Source organism: Cervus canadensis, chromosome 18 (assembly GCF_019320065.1).
Source record: "Cervus canadensis isolate Bull #8, Minnesota chromosome 18, ASM1932006v1, whole genome shotgun sequence".
Lineage (NCBI taxonomy): Eukaryota > Metazoa > Chordata > Mammalia > Artiodactyla > Cervidae > Cervus > Cervus canadensis.
Genome location: NC_057403.1, coordinates 32,631,374 through 32,647,622, shown reverse-complemented (window position 1 = coordinate 32,647,622; position 16,249 = coordinate 32,631,374). Strand labels below are relative to the sequence as shown.

At 40.4% G+C, this 16,249-nt stretch overlaps 1 protein-coding gene across 1 annotated transcript in view; it reads left to right on the top strand.

Moving 5' to 3' along the window:
• Nucleotides 1-16,249, top strand: part of HYDIN (HYDIN axonemal central pair apparatus protein) — a 356,564-nt gene that overhangs the window by 153,419 nt on the left and 186,896 nt on the right. The window contains 4 exon segments of the mRNA XM_043435789.1: nt 1,761-1,828; nt 10,358-10,593; nt 13,064-13,164; nt 15,489-15,624. Coding sequence (XP_043291724.1) covers nt 1,761-1,828; nt 10,358-10,593; nt 13,064-13,164; nt 15,489-15,624 — 541 coding nt within the window.

Below are 16,249 nucleotides of genomic sequence, written 5' to 3'. Positions count from 1 at the left end.
TGGTCCTGGGAAAGGCTTTTAGAATCCAGACTTCCTGCACTGAGTCTTTGTTGTCATCTCTCCTCCCAGGCTTGCAGGAGCCCCTCAACATATTATAGTCAGATCTCTAGCAGCCGGAAGTATCACTGGGGCACCAAGTTCATTCAGCATGGTATGACACACCTACATCACCAACATCTGGATCTGGGTGGATTAGAAGATTCAGGCTTAGTGGAATTTCTGGTATTTGTGTGTCTATAACTTTTGAAAGTCTGGCACACAAATGGGGAATTATTTCAGTTCTTAACTTTGGTCTAGAGATTTTAGGGACATAGACCATAGAAAAAGGCAAGAATAAACAAATATCTGATATATTAGTTTTCTATTGCTGCTGTAACAAATTACCACAAACTCAGTAGCTTAAAGCAATACACATATATTATTTTAAGTCCAACACAGGTCTTACGGAGCTAAAATCAAAGTATTGGCCAGGGCTGTCTTTGTTTATGGTAGCTCTTGGGGAGCATTTGTTTCCTAACCTTGTTTGGCTTCTTGACGCTGCCCACAGTCTTTAGCTCATGATCTCCCTCCTCCATCTTCAAACCTAGCAAAAGCTGGTTGAATCTTTTTCACATTGCCTCACTCCTACCTTGTCTTCTGCCTCCGTGTTCCGATTTTAAAGATCCTAGTGATTGCATTGAACCCAACTAGATAAGTCAGGCTGATGTCCATATCTTGTGTGCGTGCCTGCTAAGTCACTTAGGTAGTGTCCAACTCTCTGCAACCCTATGGATTGTAGCCCTCCAGGCTCCTCAGTCCATGGGGTTCTCCATGCAAGAATACTGGAGTAGATTGCCATGCCCTCCTCCAGGGGATCTTCCCAACCTAGGGATTGGACCCGCATCTCTTACATCTCTTATATCTTTTACATTGGTAGGCGGGTTCTTTACCAGAAGTATCACCTGGTAAGCCCAATTTCCTTATTTTAAGTTCAGTTAATTAGCAACTTCAATTCCTTCTGCTACCTTAATTAGCCTTTGCCATGTCACCTAATATATTCATAGATTCTGGGGGTTGTTAGCACATAGACATCTTTGGGGACCAATATACTATCTACCACACCTGAAGTCAGCTAGAAGCTATGGAATCTCTATTATTTATTTTAAGCTAGAGCATCACTTCAAGATCATGAGCCTTGCATGAGAGGGAAACAGAAAATCAACAGTTAAAGAGTCCTTAAAGGCCACCTATTCCCATCTTCTCTTGTGTATGTTAGGAGAAAAACTGAGACCTACAGAGGTAAAGTGATTGACCAAGATCACAGCTAGTTGGTGGTAGGAACTGGATTAAAACAGATTTATAAAAGTGTGGGCCAAGGAATACTGGTATCATTGATAGTCTTTGATGTCTATACCTGGATTAGACCTGTAATTTTTTCTTGTCTGAGTTAATAACTTGTCATGTTGTGTATCTCATCCACATTAACATTTTGTGCCATTAGTTCAGTGGTGTGTCTTCTCTGCCTCATCACTGGTAGGAATATGGTGATAAGTTAACCATAGCATCATTCGCTAAAACTCAAAGGTTTGAGTTGTAAAGGAATTTTAAGAACCATTGTGATTGACCATCATCTCACAGTTTCTGTGAGTCCTAGATGATGCTGTAATTGATTAAATGCCAAATTATGGTTTTCAGTGCTCACTCTCTGCCCACTTCTTGATTGTTACCTTGAATTCATTGGGTTCCCTTTCCATTCCCTCAATGTATATTCTTACTTCCAGAGGCTGTGTCATTGGACCTACCTTCCATTTTAATGTTCCTGCTCTGCGTTTTGGTGATGTTTCCTTTGGTGAGTACTTTTCCATTTTAAATTAGATATTGAGAAAAGTTCCTTTTCCCTCTATGTGGGAGGGAGAAGGTTTACAAAGAATTTCTCTTGCCATTTTGTGTGGGCAATAGCTAAGAGGTTCTAGAATTGTTCTGCTCTAGCACTTTGTTGCCATTTCCTAGTTTTTAGGTGAACGTTTTAGCCTTGTGCTGGACACTAGTAGTTGTTAGGCCATGGCTGTCCACCCCACTTCCTGCAATAGAACAACAGAATGCTTTATGTTTCACTCCACTATCTGAACATTCTGAACACTCTTTTTTTCTGTAGATTTTGACTTCCCACTTTGGCTACACAGCCTGTCAACAGAAATGCTCTCAAATTTAAAGTGAACTCAATGGTGGTTTAAGTCAGGTGTTTTATCACTTCAAATTAAAGACTCTTCTTTATTGTTGTATAGACTTTTTACTCACTTGCTTCACTGAGTCATTGTCTCCCATCTGAACTTCCCCAATAATAGAAATGATAACAACAGTGGAAGGAAATTTACTTATTAATTGGTTCTTTCTTGCAGTCCAATTGCTGCTAAGTAATAATATGAAATATGACATTTAAACACGTTAGCAATCCTAGGGTGAGGCACTCTCTAAGGTTTACATTTTAAAGATAGAAGACCTGAGCACTGGAACTGTTAAATAACTCCCAAAGGTCACACAGCTGTAGCAGAATTAGTATTTCAATTGAGATCTATCTAAATCATATTTTGTCAACTTGGGTGTTGACAGTTGCCCCTAGAGAAGCAAAAATTGATTCCTAGGGGTTGAGAAAACTTAGATATAACATTGGTTTGTGTCCAAAGGTCCACCCTACCCAATGATCTTTTTCCTTGGTATTTATTTCTCTTGTTAGAGAGAACTGAGTCTAATTTAAGTCATATTTAATTAACTGATTTGAAGATATAAAATTAGTTTATCACAATGGTTCTTTTTAGGAGGTGATAATTTTTTTAAAATTGAGAAACCCTAGTCTGAATCTTTATTCCTTAATTATTTCCATTTTGCTCTATTGTTTTCCATTTTGACTTTTATTCCTTTTGCTTCATTTCAAGTTGGCCCATCTAACTTGGGGAAAAATAGTTCTTAAGAAAAATCATAATGCCTTTATAAATTTCTTTTACATGTGGATGTTGTAAAAGTCTTAAAATTCAGAGCACATGTATTTATACAATGCCCCCATCCTGACCTATGTTATATTGGGTAAGGCACATACCATAAGAAAGTTTATATAAATGAAGTTGAATGTCTCTTCATGTAGAATGTGAAAATGACTAGAGAGATGTTTACAGATCTGTAGGGCATATCTGAATGATGGACTCCTTTGAAGGAAAATAAAAGTGACCTGCAACTTGAAGGGTAACTGTGAAGGGTAATTGTGACAGATGCACAATAAGAGGCGATACAGAAGCTAGACTCTTGTGATATGAGAGGTTAGAAGACGGTACAGAGCTATGACCCAAGACTACCCAAGTCTGAGATCTGAGAACTTCCTCTCCTGAGTCCACCTTCAGAACCCAAATTGCCTTTTCTTTGAGTTTGGAGACGGATTCCTTAGTCTTCTCTCTGTTATGACAAGAAAGGTTAACAATAGCATACCCTTTTTTCTTGCCAACAGGAAATCTAAGGTTGTTTGATTTTCGTAACACTTGGGTCAGTGAATTCAAGCTACTTTTCTGTGCTTCTGGATTCTGCACTGTAATGACCAAAGTTAGGAACAGTTTTGTAACAATCTTTCAAAATTATCTTGTGATAATATTTCAAATTCCAAAATTGGAACTAGAGTCTTCATGACTCCAATACCAGGTATCATGCATTTCTCCAGGTAGATTGGCCTCCTACCACAAAGAAACATGGTTCATTGGAGAATTATTTATTTGAAGTTCTCTAATTATTACCTCACCTATGCAGGTAGGGCTTTGATGAGAGAGAGAAAATAAAGCATGTTACTGGCTCAGGGACTAAAGACTAATAGAGGTGTACATTGGTAGTTCCAGATGCAAGAGAGAAAAGAACTGTTACAGAAGCCAGCCATACACTGGAGGACTTCTTAAATTATTTCAGGATGACAGATACATTGTATGGAGTTAAGCAAGGTCTGCAGGCACTATAGTAGGGCTGGGTAGTACATTAGGGTAACTGAAGTTGATAATATCATCCCCTTATGGGCACTAAGGCCCATTCTTGAAGAGGCATCAGTTATGGGCTAGTAGTAGAGACATGGCATTTACTTGATTACAGATAAAGATCTAGATTTGGCATCACAGGGTCTGCTGGTTATGATATTAGGATATTGTAATTATCATAAAGTAGGTAAGAGGTAATAGTACTATTGGTTGGTATCTAAAATATTTAAAGTATTTCTATAGCAAGCACAGATAAGAAAGCCTTCCTCAGTGATCAGTGCAAAGAAACAGAGGAAGACAGCAGAATGGGAAAGACTAGAGATCTCTTCAAGGAAGTTAAAGATACCAAGGGAACATTTCATGGAAAGATGGGCTCAATAAAGAACAGGAATGGTATGGACCTAACAGAAGCAAAAGATATTAAGAAGAGGTGGCAAGAATACACAGAAGAACTGTACAAAAAAGATCTTCATGACCCAGATAATCACGATGGTGTGATCACTCACCTGGAGCCAGACATCCTGGAATGCAAAGTCAAGTGGGCCTTAGGAAGCATCACTATGAACAAAGCTAGTGGAGGGGATGGAATTCCAGTTGAGTGATTTGAAATCCTAAAAGATGACCCTGTTAAAGTGCTGCATTCAGTATGCCAGCAAATTTGAAAACTCAGCAGTGGCCACAAGACTGGTAAAGGTCAGCCTTCATTCCAATCCCGAAGAAAGACAATGCCAAAGAATGCTCAAACTACTGCACAGTTGCACTCATCTCACATGCTAGTAAAGTAATGCTCAAAATTCTCCAGGCCAGGCTTCAACAATACGTGAACTGTCAACTTCCAGATGTTCAAGCTGGTTTTAGTAAAGGCAGAGGAACCAGAGATCAAATTGCCAACATCTGCTGGATCATCGTAAAAGCAAAAGAGTTCCAAAAGAACATCTATTTTTGCTTTATTGACTATGCCAAAGCCTTTGACTGTGTGGATCACAACAAACTGTGGAAAATTCTTCAAGAGATGGGAATACCAGACCACCTGACTTGCCTCTTGGGAAATCTGTATTCAGGTCAGGAAGCAACAGTTAGGTCTGGACATGGAACAACAGACTGGTTCCAAACTAGAAGAGGAGTACGTCAAGGCTGTATATTGTCACCCTGCTTGTTTAACTTATATGCAAAGTACATCATGAGAAATGCTGGGCTGGATGAAGCCCAAGCTGGAATCAAGATTGCCGGGAGAAATATCAATAACCTCAGATATGCAGGTGACATCACCCTTATGGCAGAAAGTGAAGAAGAACAAAAGAGCTTCTTGATGAAAGTGAAAGAGGAGAGTGAAAACATTGGCTTAAAGCTCAACATTCAGAAAACTAAGATCACGGCATCCGGTCGCAAAGAGTCAGACACGACTGAGTGACTGAACTGAACTGCTGGAGACTGTGATTGTAGGATTGGATGTTGGATGTCATATCTAATAGTTTGACTAAAGCTACATATTGAGAGAGTTAAATTATAGAGTTTGGGTAGTGATTGTCCCTGAAGGAACACTGGGACATTGATAACTCCTCAGATTGATCAAGGAATGAAATGAACCAAATCATCAGTGGTATACCAGGTGATAGATCAAATGGGGCAGGATAAGTATCTGCAAAAATCACTATTTTTCAGGAGGTACAAGAACTTGCTGAATGAGAATAAGGAAATTGGAAGGCTCTGGGTTCTCAGTGGACTTGACCATTAGATAATTTAGACAGAGAAGTTAGGGTTTGAGGGCAGAGTTGTTGGGATAAATAAATATAAGCGTCAAAAATACACATGGCCTAGTATTAACTAGCAGTATTTTACTCAAGGAGAAGTATTCAAGTTAACTTTAGGAAGGTGTAAAGTAGAGAGTTATGGGCAGAGCTTAATTGTCGTGATCATAGGAAGTTCTTAGAAAGGTTGGCAGAAGAGATTACAGTAGGCATAAGCAAAGCCTAGATTTGAGTAAGGGATCATTAGCAGTAATGGGGAAGGCAATGGTACCCCACTCCAGTGTTCTTGCCTGGAGAATCCCAGGGACGCGGGAGCCTGGTCGGCTGCCGTCTATGGGGTCACACAGAGTCAGACACGACTGAGTCAACTTAGCAGCAGCAGAAGCAGCAGTAAAGGGAAACACAACAGCGGATATCAGAAGGATTAAGAATAAATATGACCTTAAGGTAGAAATAGAGAATAATATGGCAGAATGATAAGAACGAAAGTATACAAGGTAAAGTGTGAAACTCAGTAATACCAGGTATGTTGCAAAATCATCTTCTGTCACTCATGAGCAGAATCTTTCAACTTCATGTAGAGTCTGCTGTTTCTGAGGATCTTAGAATAGCAATCTACTGCTGAGGTCACTGATTTCTGAAAGTTTATTTTAGCAAATTTCCACTTAAGATCTCCAGCTAGGGACTTCCCTGGTGGTCCAACAGTTAAGAATTCACCTTGCAATGCAGAGGATGGAGGTTTGATCCCTGGTTTGGGAACTAAAGTTCCATGTGCTGCACAGTGTGGCCAAGATATTAAAAAAAAAAAGAAAAGAAAGAAAAACTAAAGAATCTTTAGTAAGAGTAGTTTTCTACACGTCTTCAGCCAGTAATTCAGTTTCTTTGGGCATCTTTTTATTCAAAGGCTCACCTCTTAGTTAGCTGCAGGGTCAGTTGTTAGAAGGCCGTAAAGACTATTGGTTTATTTTTTCATTTTTGAAGCTGAAAAAAGGGAAAGTTTCTGAGGGTGAGCTTTTGGAAGGCTTCTTGAACTTATAGGTGAGTTGGTTCTAGACAATGTTTAGTTACATCTCTATTAAGGAAGCTTGATTCAGATTGATAAAGAGACTTGTAATCCCATGGCTGTTCTAGTTTTTATTTCCTAAGGTGAATAGCTTTTGAGTTTCCAGAGGGAGCTAACCTGGTCTGATAGACATTAGAACTAAAAGTAAAACTCTTCACTAAAGAAATCCAGGAGGCTTAGAGAGCTTGGCCAGCTTAAGATCAGTAGTAAAATTTTTATGCTGTACATTTTCCAAAGATTGTGGATTGTGACATTTTTTAATCAAATGGTTAATACACTGTAGGATTCTTTATAACTCTTCTACATAAGGCTGGTGTTCCCCATGGGGGAAAGTTATTGAGTACAATGATTGAGTCGTATTTACAGCAGCAGCCTTTCTGTATAGGAAGGCTCAAATCTGTCTCGAGACAGACAATTACAACAACATGTTTTAACTGTATAATTTTGGCATAGCCCATTTGTATTTGAAAGGTCCTCTGAAGTATGATTTAGACCCACAACTGACTGCACATTTTTTTCTGGAATATGATAGCAGGATGTAAGACAGGAGCCAGTTACAGAGGAGAAATTTTCCTATCAACTCTTTTTTTTTTCCCCATTTATTTTTATTAGTTGGAGGCTAATTACTTTACAATATTGTAGTGGTTTTTGTCATACATTGAAATGAATCAGCCATGGATTTACATGTATTCCCAATCCCGATCCCCCCTCCCACCTCCCTCTCCACCCGATTCCTCTGGGTCTTCCCAGTGCACCAGGCCGGAGCACTTGTCTCATGCATCCCACCTGGGCTGGTGATCTGTTTCACCATAGATAGTATACATGCTGTTCTTTTGAAATATCCGACCCTCACATTCTCCCACAAAGTTCAAAAGTCTGTTCTGTATTTCTGTGTCTCTTTTTCTGTTTTGCATATAGGGTTATCGTTACCATCTTTCTAAATTCCATATATATGTGTTAGTATGCTGTAATGTTCTTTATCTTTCTGGCTTACTTCACTCTGTATAAGGGGCTCCAGTTTCATCCATCTCATTAGGACTGATTCAAATGAATTCTTTTTAACGGCTGAGTAATATTCCATGGTGTATATGTACCACAGCTTCCTTATCCATTCATCTGCTGATGGGCATCGAGGTTGCTTCCATGTCCTGGCTATTATAAACAGTGCTGCGATGAACATTGGGGTGCACGTGTCTCTTTCAGATCTGGTTTCCTCAGTGTGTATGCCCAGAAGTGGGATTGCTGGGTCATATGGCAGTTCTATTTCCAGTTTTTTAAGAAATCTCCCCTATCAACTCTTATTCAGAAATTATCTACTTTATGATGGGGCCTGTGGTATAAGATTTTTGTCAAAGACCAGCTCAGACTTTGGGGCACTTCATAGTTGGGGTATGAGAAACCATTGAAGTGAACAGAGGATCCCATTTTTAAGTAATGTTTGTTTTCTAAGTCTGAATATTTTTATCTTCAAAATGGATTGTGCAAATGTGCCTGTTGATCTCCTATATTGTGAAATATTTCTATAGACAGCTACAAAAATACCATCTGTTTTTGCACAATGTTCTGCTAATACATTTCTCTTTGCTTTGTGGAGATTTTAATTTTACTAGAAAAATTAGGAATCCATTGTCTAAAATATCCAATGAATTCCCAAAAGTCTGTCACTTGTAATTTAATGTTTGGTCTTGGGTATTACTGAATCAGTTTAACACTCTTCTTAGTTAGGATCCATTATTGGTAGAGAGATAATGTTCCAAACAATATACCACCTTTTGTCAGAATTGAAAATTTTCCTTTGTAGCCTTGTGATCTTTTGTCCCTAGTTTCCTTAAGTTTCTTTTTCGGGGCTTTCTAGGTCAGATGAAAATATACATCTTGAATGAGAGTCAAACCTCCTAAGACTACAATCTTTTAAATCATTATTTAAGTACTGAGAGAGTTATGAAGGTGTCTCTTTGAGTCTTTGAGGCAGTCTGGCCAAGCGTGTTGTTAATTATTTGAAGAAAAGACACATAGATGTTGATTTTTTTTAATGTAATAGATGTAAAGTACTTGCATTCAGATGGACAGTAGAATAGTAATTCAGATTTGATGCAACCAGAAACCTAGGAATAACATTTGTATTAATGAATGTTTGATCTTTAATAAAGCAATATCCTCTTTTTGGGGGCTTCTACACAAGCAATACCGGCTACTACAAGTAGTTGTACAAGGAATTGTTCTAGCTAGAAGGTTGTAATTGACTTTATTCTCAGAAAACCTTACAGATCCAGGAACGTAGTCTGGGCAGTGGTTTGGAAAGACACATGTGAACCTTTATAGGATCCACTTCCAAATTACACCATACATTTGAAGAGTGTTTATCCCATAAATGATAAGGTAAAATAAGGAAGAATCTGTAGTTTTAAGAGTCATTTTGAAAAATTTCAGAGAAGTCAGATGAAGCAATTATATGATTGTGAAAATGACTTTCTAGCAATATCTCTGGAATTTCCAAGAATAATCTTTCAAGTGCCCTTAATCACACAATTCTTCCATAAAATGTCTCTTCTAAGGAGGTGCGAAATTATGAGGGAGACGTGGATGTGTTTCCTCCAACAGTCCTAATGTGTAGACAAAGGCTCAGACGGGGAGAAGTAGATCAGTTCAAAATATCCCCAGCAGTGCTGCAGCAATTACTCCAGGAGACCAGTTGTATTTTATCCCAGTAGGTTTCAACACAGAAAGAGAAGTGTTTACATCCAGTAGAAATATGCATGTTTATTCTCTTATGGTTTTAGATCATTCTTGTTCTGAAAATGGTAGCAGATACAATGACCACCTAGGGAATCCAAAATCAGAGTTTGGTTTATTGCTTGCCAGGCAAGAAGGAGCCACATCTCTTAGGAAAGGAACACAAATCTCCCTGAACTGAATGTAGGAGGGCTAGAAATAACATTAAATAACATTAAAAAGCAGTTTCGTCTCAGGGAGGTGAAAGCTTTGGCCAGCTAGTCTTTGGCCAGCTCAAAAGCAGGTCGTAAAGTCTCTCTCAGGAGAGGCTATTATTCGATTTTGTGTCATCTACTCTAAGAGCAAGAGCCTCAGACAAGTCTAGGATGAATTATATAATGTGTTGGCAGGCTCTGGTCACACAGCAAGCAAAACTGCGTGGGCTTCTCCTTTCACACACCAGCAGATGAAAAGAGCAAATATCCTCCTATTCTTTGGGGAAAATTGTATTTCTATGTAAAAATAAATGCAAAATGTGCTTCTAGAAGGTTACTCAACAAACTGATTATAGACACCGCCTCTGGAGAGGGGTCTGGATAATGACAGAGTGGTTTGTTTCATGTCTATTGTTGTTACATAGTAAGTGCATAACAAGTACTCACTGAATGAATGAGTGAAATGTATTTATTGGTTGTGCAACTGAAAACAATACCAGGGAGAGTTGGAAATAAATAGCAATGATGAATTGCATGTTTAATTCATTTAAGAGGTTTGGCACTGAGAGGGGAGGTTGAAGTTAAAGGGAAGCTATCATAGGGCATCTATTTCTCACCTTATATTTTGTTTTCCAGGGTTTCCTCATACCTTGATATGTTCCCTCAATAATACCTCCTTGGTCCCCATGACCTTCAAACTGCGTGTCCCTGGGGATGGCGTTGGCCAGCAAAGCATTTCAAGTTGTGAGCAGTATTCAGACAACAAAAAACCATTTTGGAACAAGGATGAATTACCTGTAATAAGACCAAAAGAATTCACCATAACCCCCAGCTGCGGCACCATTCGCTCCCAGGGATTTGCTGCTATCAGGGTAAAGTGCTCAGCCTTCCAGCATATGTAGCCATACAGATGAACTGTCAAATAGTTACTGAGACCACATCTAGCGTTTGCTTTATGTGCCCAGTGTCAATGAGAGGGAGTGCCTCTAATTCACATGGAAAAGTGGGTCTATTTCTACGAGGAAGTAAACTACTGTGGCAAAAGAAACCAGATACAAATATATTGGGCCAAAGAACTGACACTGCTTCAGTAGGTTTCCATCAGTCTAAATGCATTGCCTTTATCAGAACAGTGGATTCTAGCAATTTCTGCTGAAATCACTGCTCTGTGCCTAATAGTGCACTCAATACTAATATAAAAATATTTAAGAGCTCATTGACAATCAGGTCCTCCATTAGACTCAAATCATTTATACTAGTAAGTATCCAGGTTTATGCCCCAGATGATATCCAGTTTATTCAAATTTTTAACCTGAATCTGAGCTTCCTGGTGAATGTGGATGTGATGTTCCCAGCAGTGCTTTAAGGTCCACAGTGTGATGCTTGGCTTATGGCCTTGTAGTGCCAACAGCAGAATTGTCCCAGTGCTAACTGAGAAAGGTTTTTGCTGTCTCCCATCACTTATTTTTTGCTTCTCCAAGCAGTTAGGTCTAGCAACACTGAAGGCTGCTAAATTTAAATGATTTTTATCTTTTCTGGAAAAGAAAAAAAAATGGCTTCACAACTAAGGTGATAATTTTCTCTTTAGTCATTACCTTTCAATATTTAGTTCAGCTGTGAGTTTTACCCCCCCCCAAATTTGCTTTAAATGCTTCATAATATCTCACCATGAATTTATTCATCCTAAATCCATTCTAGGAAGTTTCAGCTTTTCTCAGGTCTTCTTCAGGGATACAGTGAGGTTTGATATCGCATATTGTTGTAACTTCCCATTTGGGCTCCTATTACAAAAGACCAGAGACTGGGTGGCTTGTAAACATCAGAAATTTATTCTTACAATCTGGAGGTTAGAAGCCTGAGGTCAGAGTACCAGCATGGTAGGGTTCTGGTGAAGGCCATTTTTCAGATTTCAGACTGCTGATGTCTCCTTGTATCCTCACCTGGTGAAGGGACGAGGGAGCTCTCTGCGGCCTCTTAGAGGGGCACTCATCCTGCTCAAGAGGGCTCAACCCTCATGACCTCATGACCTCCCAAAGGCCCTACCTTCTAATAATCAGCACGTTGAGAGTTAGGATTTCAGCGTATACATTTGGGGTGGGAGGTGGGGATATCAGCATTCACATCAGAGCAGTTGCTAATTGTGACTTGCCCAAGGAGAGTTGCAGCTGCAATGAATGAATTTATTTTTTACAGAGTAATGCTTAGCTTACATATTACCTACCATTCCCCCCTTTTGTGGATCTTCTCCCGTGTAGTTCAGGAAGATTCTAGAAGATAGCATCTATCCAGCAGGTTTCTGCCAGAACCACTTCCTCTAACCAGAGCTCAGAGACATTAGTCAGGGTTAGAGCCACTCCAGGAATCTGGAGCTGTAGTGGCTGCTTCTCTCCAAAGCTGCCAAGTTTTCCTTCTAAATCAGCGACTCCCTCTTTGCTTTATTTTTCCTTTGTATTTCAGAAAGTTTTCTCCAAGCCTCAGTTTTCCCTCCTGATCTGCACTTTAACCACGTCTATCTGGATTCAAATTTGCATCCAACAATTCCCTTTCCAACCAAAAAGATTTTAATTAGTACCTGATGCATAATTTATAGATAGAAGAGCCATAACCTATGCCGGAAGCTGTTTTCTACACTTACAAGTATCTCTTCCAATACAAATCATTTAAAGCAATTAAAAATTGTAACAAGGCTTCAAAAACCTAAATGTCAAGTTTCACAACAATAAATACAAACATAGGGTAAAACATATTGGTCAGATACTGCCCTTGGATTAACCTTTCTTCAGAGTTTCCTGTTTTCTGCTCTAATAATGAATATGGGAGGTGGGGAGGAATGACAAGATTTTGGTTAAAAAAAAAAAAGATTAGTTTATTTTTCACACTATTTCTATCACTGACTTGGTTATATTCATTTATTTTGCCTTAAGTGAAATCTAGCTGTAGTGTTTTATTGATGTACTGAATTTTCAGAATTTATATAGCCCAGAGGCATAGGGAACACTTTAAATTGCAGTAATTAAAGTTTGTTTGATGTTGATGTCCTTCAGGGCCTGGTTTCCCCTCATGCCAGATCTGTGGTTCCTTTGATACTACCCCCTCAGAATTCAGCAGACCTATTATACCAAAAGCCATTTGTTAGAATCTAACCTGGCCTTTGAAACAACTCAGCATGCCCTGACCCTGAAATGGAACCTGTTTAACTAAAAATGTTAAATGCCATATATCCTCTAATAAAGTACTTAGAAACCACACTCATCCATGTGGTCCTCTCCTGGCCCCCTTCTCCCCTGTGCAGGGGGAGAGTTGGCCTTTTAGAAGAGCAGCTTTTTACCTTTTTCTTTCTAGGTGACGTTATGCTCCAACACTGTGCAGAAATATGAGCTGGCCCTGGTGGTAGATGTGGAGGGCATCGGGGAGGAAGTGCTGGCACTCCTAATCACAGCAAGGTATCACGCTCACCTGCTTTCTCTTTCCCAGTCTCCCCTAAGCCACCAGTAATGGGCTGGCTCTCGGGCAGGAAGGCAGCACAGGAGCAACCAACCAGTTTACTGCCTTTCCTGAGAAAGGAAGAAGAATCTGATATTGGAGTGACAAAGTTTTATATGAGAAAACACACCTTTGGTGGAGATATGAGGAGGGATGTGTATGTTAGGTGTTAAGTATAATAGTGCTCTTTAATGGGTCTGATTTTCCGTGTGTATACTTGACAAGGTTTTATCAGGAAGAGATGAGCAGTTGCTGGTTTTTATTTTTATCTTTAAAGATAGTACCCCAGAGCTGTGCAGCAGAAAGAGTGGTGCTCATAGCCCTGCTCCAGGACATTGTCAGTAGGACTTAAAGGCAGGCTGCAAGTGGCCCCCCAAAACAAGGCCCTCACTAACATCATAAACTCCTCAGAACCATCACAGCTTGTCTCTCTTTTTCGATAGAGGCAACAGTGGGTCCTGGAGTCAGGGTAAGATCCGGGCTCTGGCATGTGTTGACTGTGTCTCCTTCACTAAGTTTACAGCCTTTCTAAGCGAGGTGTGTCACCTAATGATGCTGACCATGGTCCTAAATAAAATCACAGACCGTGCTCTTGCCAAAGTAAACAAGTGTCCAGGTCTGGGACCTGATAGTGTGGATGAAAATGCCATCTGAAGGAAATAGGCAGTATTCTAGTACCTAGAATGTAGGACCTTCATGAATCTTAGGAAGATGCACCTTAAAGAAGGCACAGGTATGCTGGTTGGTGGGGTCATCATAACCAGCACCATTTCCTCTGTCTTGGGCTTGAGTGAAGTCAGGGGGCAGCCCTAAAATAACTTGAAGGTCAAGTTCTTGCCACAATCTGCTTAATATTCCCTCCAGAGACCTCACTAATCATTTGTTTAAGAACAGTGGAAAAATCCTTTTGTTTGGTCTTCTCTATCCTGAAGTTTGACCTTTTGTCTAGTCTTGCATTTCTTTTCTATTTTTCTTTTATTCTGATACTTTACAATGCCTTTTCCCTGCAGCTCTAAGTAGAAAATCCTGCATTTTAAAAAGGTGGGGAATGGGTTATAGGAGGCTATGAGTTTTCTAGCATGTGTACTCTGTGACCAGGTCAAATGCTGAGTCCTGTCAGCCCCAGTGTTTCAGGTAGTAAAGGATAAGCTTTACCAGAATCATTGGGTCAACTGACAACTCCCATTCTAACTAAAAGTGAACCCTCATCTTCTGCTAAAACTTGAACTTGAGGTCAAGACTCTTGTGTCACTACTTTTGGAGCAGTCTGTAAGGACTGCTCAGACTCTCAACAGAGGAGCTACTTTTAGAACGTGCTCCCCAAAGTGATTCTCCCAGAGAGCCAGCAGTGCGACTGGTCGGGCAGGGACCACGGGCTCATCGCCTCGTACTGAGCCATCAGGGGGTCCTGTGCCATGCCTTCATTCACACCATCTTCTGTGTTTCCCCAGGAAGAGCTGATGCCAATGTCAGTCCCTCAGATTATTTTCTTTCTACCTATGAGCAAAAATGGGGCTCTGGGAGGGAGAGCAGCTGGCTCAAGGTTGTGCTTGGTGAGGTCAGTGTTTGAACCTGGCTCTGACAGATTCACACGCCAGCACTCCTCACCATGGCACCATGTTGTGAAAATGCAGCAGGGCAGGGCAGACCTGGGGACTGAACAGACACGAAATCAAACCCAGGTCACCTAATAATAGGCCAGTCTGCACACGCAGGCCTTCCATCCCTCGCTCCTGTCCCCCACAACACCCCCTCCACACTGAGCACCACTGTCACAGTGCCAGGTCTGGGTCGAGCAGCTGCCTGAGCCCACTGATCCAAGGCAGCTGTTCCTCATGGAAATTAGAATTAGTACCATTATTTAGATGGTGCGAGCTGTTGCTGGGCCTCAGGGGACTCTGACTGGTCCAAAATGTCACAGCGAGTGGCATGGGCCCTGTTTGTCATGGAAACAGATCCACTGTCCTAAGGAACTTGTGCTTTGGGGGCTCCTTGCCAGAGAAAGGCCAAATATGAAAAACAATGGAAATGTTAGTCATTACCCACAGAAAACAGTGTTTAAGGTGTCCTGCTAATAGCCCTTTTTTGATTAAAAAGTGGTTACTAGGGGCTTAGAGAGAGGGATGGCAGGAGAGAAGATGTGAAAATGATTAATGTGGTTATTAGAGGAAAACTAGTGTGTGACAGTGACAAATGTGTTTAACTTGGGACTGTGTCCCCCATATGTAAACAAGCTCTCCCTTCATCCTTGTGAATTCTTTAATGGGCTCCTTCCCTCGAGCAGGTGTATTGTACCTACCCTCCACGTGGTTAATACAGAGGTGGACTTCGGGCGTTGCTTCCTGAAATATCCATATAAGAAAACGATCCAGCTTGTCAATGATGATGACCTCCCAGGATGCTATCGGGTCCTGCCTCAGGCGAGTTACTCTATCCATTTTCAGTGTTGCTTTTTATGAGTTGGATTCCTTCAGTGAGAAAGAGAAGTCCTTTGAAAGAGCCATATTCCTGACCACATGATCTACGTAAATTCTGATTTTTAACTGTGGGATAACCTGGGGGTGGGGTTATAAAGCCACAGCTGGATTGCCCCCTGTGTGAGTGAGCAGCTGCAGGTGGAAACAGTTGTTGTTTTTTGAGGGAAATTGCCTTTGATAAAGAGGGGAAAGGGTCAATTAGGCCAACATGCAGAAGTTGCACCTGCAAATTATTGCCTGTGAATTCACCATGCATGGCAAATAAGGCAGAGCTGGGAGTTTTCATTTATGTCTATGGCTGTGACTTGAACTGAATCACTAAGATATGCTAATACAGTATTTATAAATGAACTTTTTGCACCGGAAAGTTAGAGATAATATATGAAGGAGAATGGAGGAACTGTTCCTTAATGTTTTATGAAATGGATCTCTCCACATGCCGTTATACCTATCTAGGTGGGAGACTAAGTACTTAAACACACTTGGAAAAGTGATTCAAAAATATCTGTATAGACTACAGTAAATGGACTAATGACTAATGAGATACAGTTTACCAAGAAAGTATTTG